The sequence below is a fragment of the Protobothrops mucrosquamatus genome, unplaced genomic scaffold, assembly GCF_001527695.2.
Source record: "Protobothrops mucrosquamatus isolate PMUCROS unplaced genomic scaffold, P.Mucros_1.0 scaffold4506, whole genome shotgun sequence".
Classification (NCBI taxonomy): Eukaryota; Metazoa; Chordata; class Lepidosauria; order Squamata; family Viperidae; genus Protobothrops; species Protobothrops mucrosquamatus.
This window is the reverse complement of record NW_015390412.1, coordinates 27293-30293: the sequence shown is the minus strand read 5'-3', so window position 1 is coordinate 30293 and position 3001 is coordinate 27293. Positions and strand designations below refer to the sequence as shown.

The 3001-nt window shown below is 46.8% G+C and overlaps 1 protein-coding gene across 1 annotated transcript; it reads right to left on the bottom strand.

Moving 5' to 3' along the window:
* Positions 1–346: 346 nt before the first annotated feature.
* Positions 347–2801, bottom strand: LOC114923578 (NAD(P)(+)--arginine ADP-ribosyltransferase 2-like). Its single transcript, XM_029286673.1, has 3 exons — positions 2733–2801; positions 1303–1365; positions 347–1057 (listed from the first exon to the last, which is right to left on the bottom strand). The coding sequence occupies exons 1-3, from the start codon at positions 2799–2801 to the stop codon at positions 347–349; spliced, it is 843 nt and encodes a 280-aa protein (XP_029142506.1).
* Between the last annotated feature and the right edge of the window lie 200 nt (positions 2802–3001).

Genomic DNA, 3001 nt, shown 5'->3' with positions numbered 1-3001 from the left:
CTTCCAAGGGTGCTCCAGGTCAGAAGGAGACCCCGCAGAAGGAACGGCCTCCCCGTTGGAGTTTAGCGACCTGCACCTGTGGAGACAAAAACAATATACTTATTCATATTGTTTATTTATTTATTTTCTATTTTTATCCTTTAGTCGTCCGTGACTTGAATGCTTTCGTTCGATACCACTAAAAAAGAAGAACGAGAAAACTGAAAAATACCCAGCCTGGTTGCATCAAGAACAACCTTGACCTGGATGATTGAGAATCCCCCTAGACATTTGGTCCATCAGGAATTATCTTGGTTCTCCAACAGCCCTAGATACGGTCGAGCTGCTCCCTGGGGTCCTCTGAACCTCACGTTCTCCTCTCTCCCAGCCTCTTACCTCTCAGGCGCTCACAGTTGAACCGGCTATAAACACCTTTGGATTCCAATCGGATGGGGGACACGTTTACTTTGCTCTTCACGACAAACTTCTCGTAGGGCGGGATGAGAACTTCCTTTTCGCCTTTGAAGGACGAGATGTCGTCAATGGGCACTCCGTGACAGGTCTTGATGGAGAAGAAGGTGTCCTGGCCAAACCCTCTGGCTACTTGTTCGCTCAAAGATGAGGAAGTAAACTGGCCGAAGCGGACCTGCTGTCCATTGCGGACATTGAAACGGATCCCTTGTACCCCGCGGAAGACGTCGTAACATTTGTTATTCTTTTTCTTCCTGGCCTGAACACCCTTGGTTAGGAGGAAGAAAAAGTCCTTGAAGGCAAATTGATTGTAAGTGTTTTGGGAACTCCCAGCTACTCTTGTAGCGGCGTTGAAATCCCTGTATAGGTTGTCAGCGAGGGTGTAAGCCACGATTGCAGTACCTTGCATTGGAGTGAGGTCGGTGATAGATTTGCCAACTTCGGCCCAGTGCCTTTTGGCCTTTTGCCAGGTTGTTTTATAATTTGTCGGTACAGGGATATATCTTGAGCTCTCAGGAGGAAGCACCTTCGGGGGTTTGCAATTAATATACTGGTCATCCACGGACTTCTCGGACATGTTGAGGGGCATATTGATGACATTCAACGCCTGTCGGAGAAAAGAGAGGGTGTGAAAGGACCGGAAGGAGAGAAAAGAGCCCAAATGTCGGGGGAAACCAGGCTGGCCCAGGTGCCTTCTTCAACCCCCCCCAAAGGAGCACAGGGAGGGCGGAGTCCCTGCGGATTTTACTCTGCTGTTACCCTCCCGCCGAAGTGGTACTTATTTATCTACTCGCATTTGCATGCCTCCCAACTGCTAGGTGGGCAGGAGCTGAGGTGAGGACGGGAACTCACCCTGTCGAAGTCCTGGAGACTAGAATATGCAACAATCGTCTGCAAGCCTTCGGTTTGGCTAGTCTAAAGAAAAGAAGAAACAGGGGAGACATGACAGCAGCGTTCCAGTATTTGGAGGGGGGGCTGCCCCAAAGAAGAAGAGGGGGCCAAACTATTCTCCAAAGCCCCAGAGGGCAGGACGAGAAAAAAGGGTTGGAAACTGACCAAAGAGAGAAGCAACCTGGAATTAAGGAGAAACTTCCTGACAGGGAGGACATTTAACCAGTGGAACAGCTTGCCACCAGAAATCGTGGGTGCTAAATCACTGGAGAGTTTTAAGAAGAGACTGGACAATCACCTGTCTGAGATGGTGTAGGTTGTCCTGTTTAAGCGGGGGGTGGTGGCGGACTAGAAGACCTCCAAAGTCCCTTCCAGCTGTATTCTATTCTATTCTATTCTATTCTATTCTATTCTATTCTATTCTATTCTATTCTATTTCCTATTCTATTCTATTCTATATTCTATTCTATTTCCTATTCTATTCTATTCTATTTCCTATTCTATTCTATTCTATATTCTATTCTATTTCCTATTATATTCTATTCTATATTCTATTCTATTTCCTATTCTATTCTATTCTATTCTATTTCCTATTCTATTCTATTCTATTCTATTCTATTCTATTCTATTCTATTCTATTCTATATTCTATTCTATTTCCTATTCTATTCTATTCTATTTCCTATTCTATTCTATTCTATTCTATTCTATATTCTCTTTTCTTCTCTTCTCTTCTCTTTTCTTCTCTTTTCTTCTCTTCTATTTTCTTCTCTTCTCTTCTCTTCTCTTCTCTTCTCTTCTCTTCTCTTCTCTTCACTTCTCTTCTCTTCTATTCTCTTCTCTTCTCTTCTCTTCTAGTTCACATTCTGGACAGAGAGGACCGCTGGTTTAAAAGGGGGGTCCAACACGGTCCTTTCAGCAGTCCCCAAGAAAGCTCCACACCCATTTGCACTATTCAGGTGACCCCGAAGGCACAGATCGACCCTCAAGTGGCCTCAAGAATTCTCAGGAAGAGCACTAACATCCAGATGACTGCAGGGAACACAAACCCTTCCATCCTCCACCGTTCAGTCAGAACTGAAGAAGGATGAGAAGCGAGACTTCTTCTAAGAGAAACAAACTCCTTTTGGAAAAAGATCCTTGGCCTCCGTGGCTCTGTCCGGTGGGACCCCGCTCCCTGGCCTCGGCCTCGTTTGGATGGCCTCACCAAGGACCCACAGGACAGGTTTTCTTCTTCACCCACTCCCCTGTTTCAGACATAGCCAAGGTCTTCCCAGCAGGAAGGGATTGTTAACAGAAGGAAGTGGGGAGGGGGAGCTGCCGCCTGCCTATCCGGCGACCCCTCCCCGTTCAGAGAGGTGGAAATTCCCACCGCAGCAGCTCCGTTCGTACCTGCAAAGGTCCTGCGAAGAATCCGATCAGGCACAAGACCTGGACCATCCAGAGGGTCGGTGTCTTCATGATGACTCCTGAGACAAGAAAGACAAGGGGGGTGTAAAGCCCACCCGTGATCTCAATAAAACGTTGATCAATTTAAGTCCTGCCATTAAAGGAGAATCTTTATCGCTGAGGGTTGGGGTTAGGGTGGGGGAATCTCTGGTCCTCCCTGAGCTGGGTGGTTTTCTTGCAGACATTTCATGACCCAGCCAGGGAACATCATC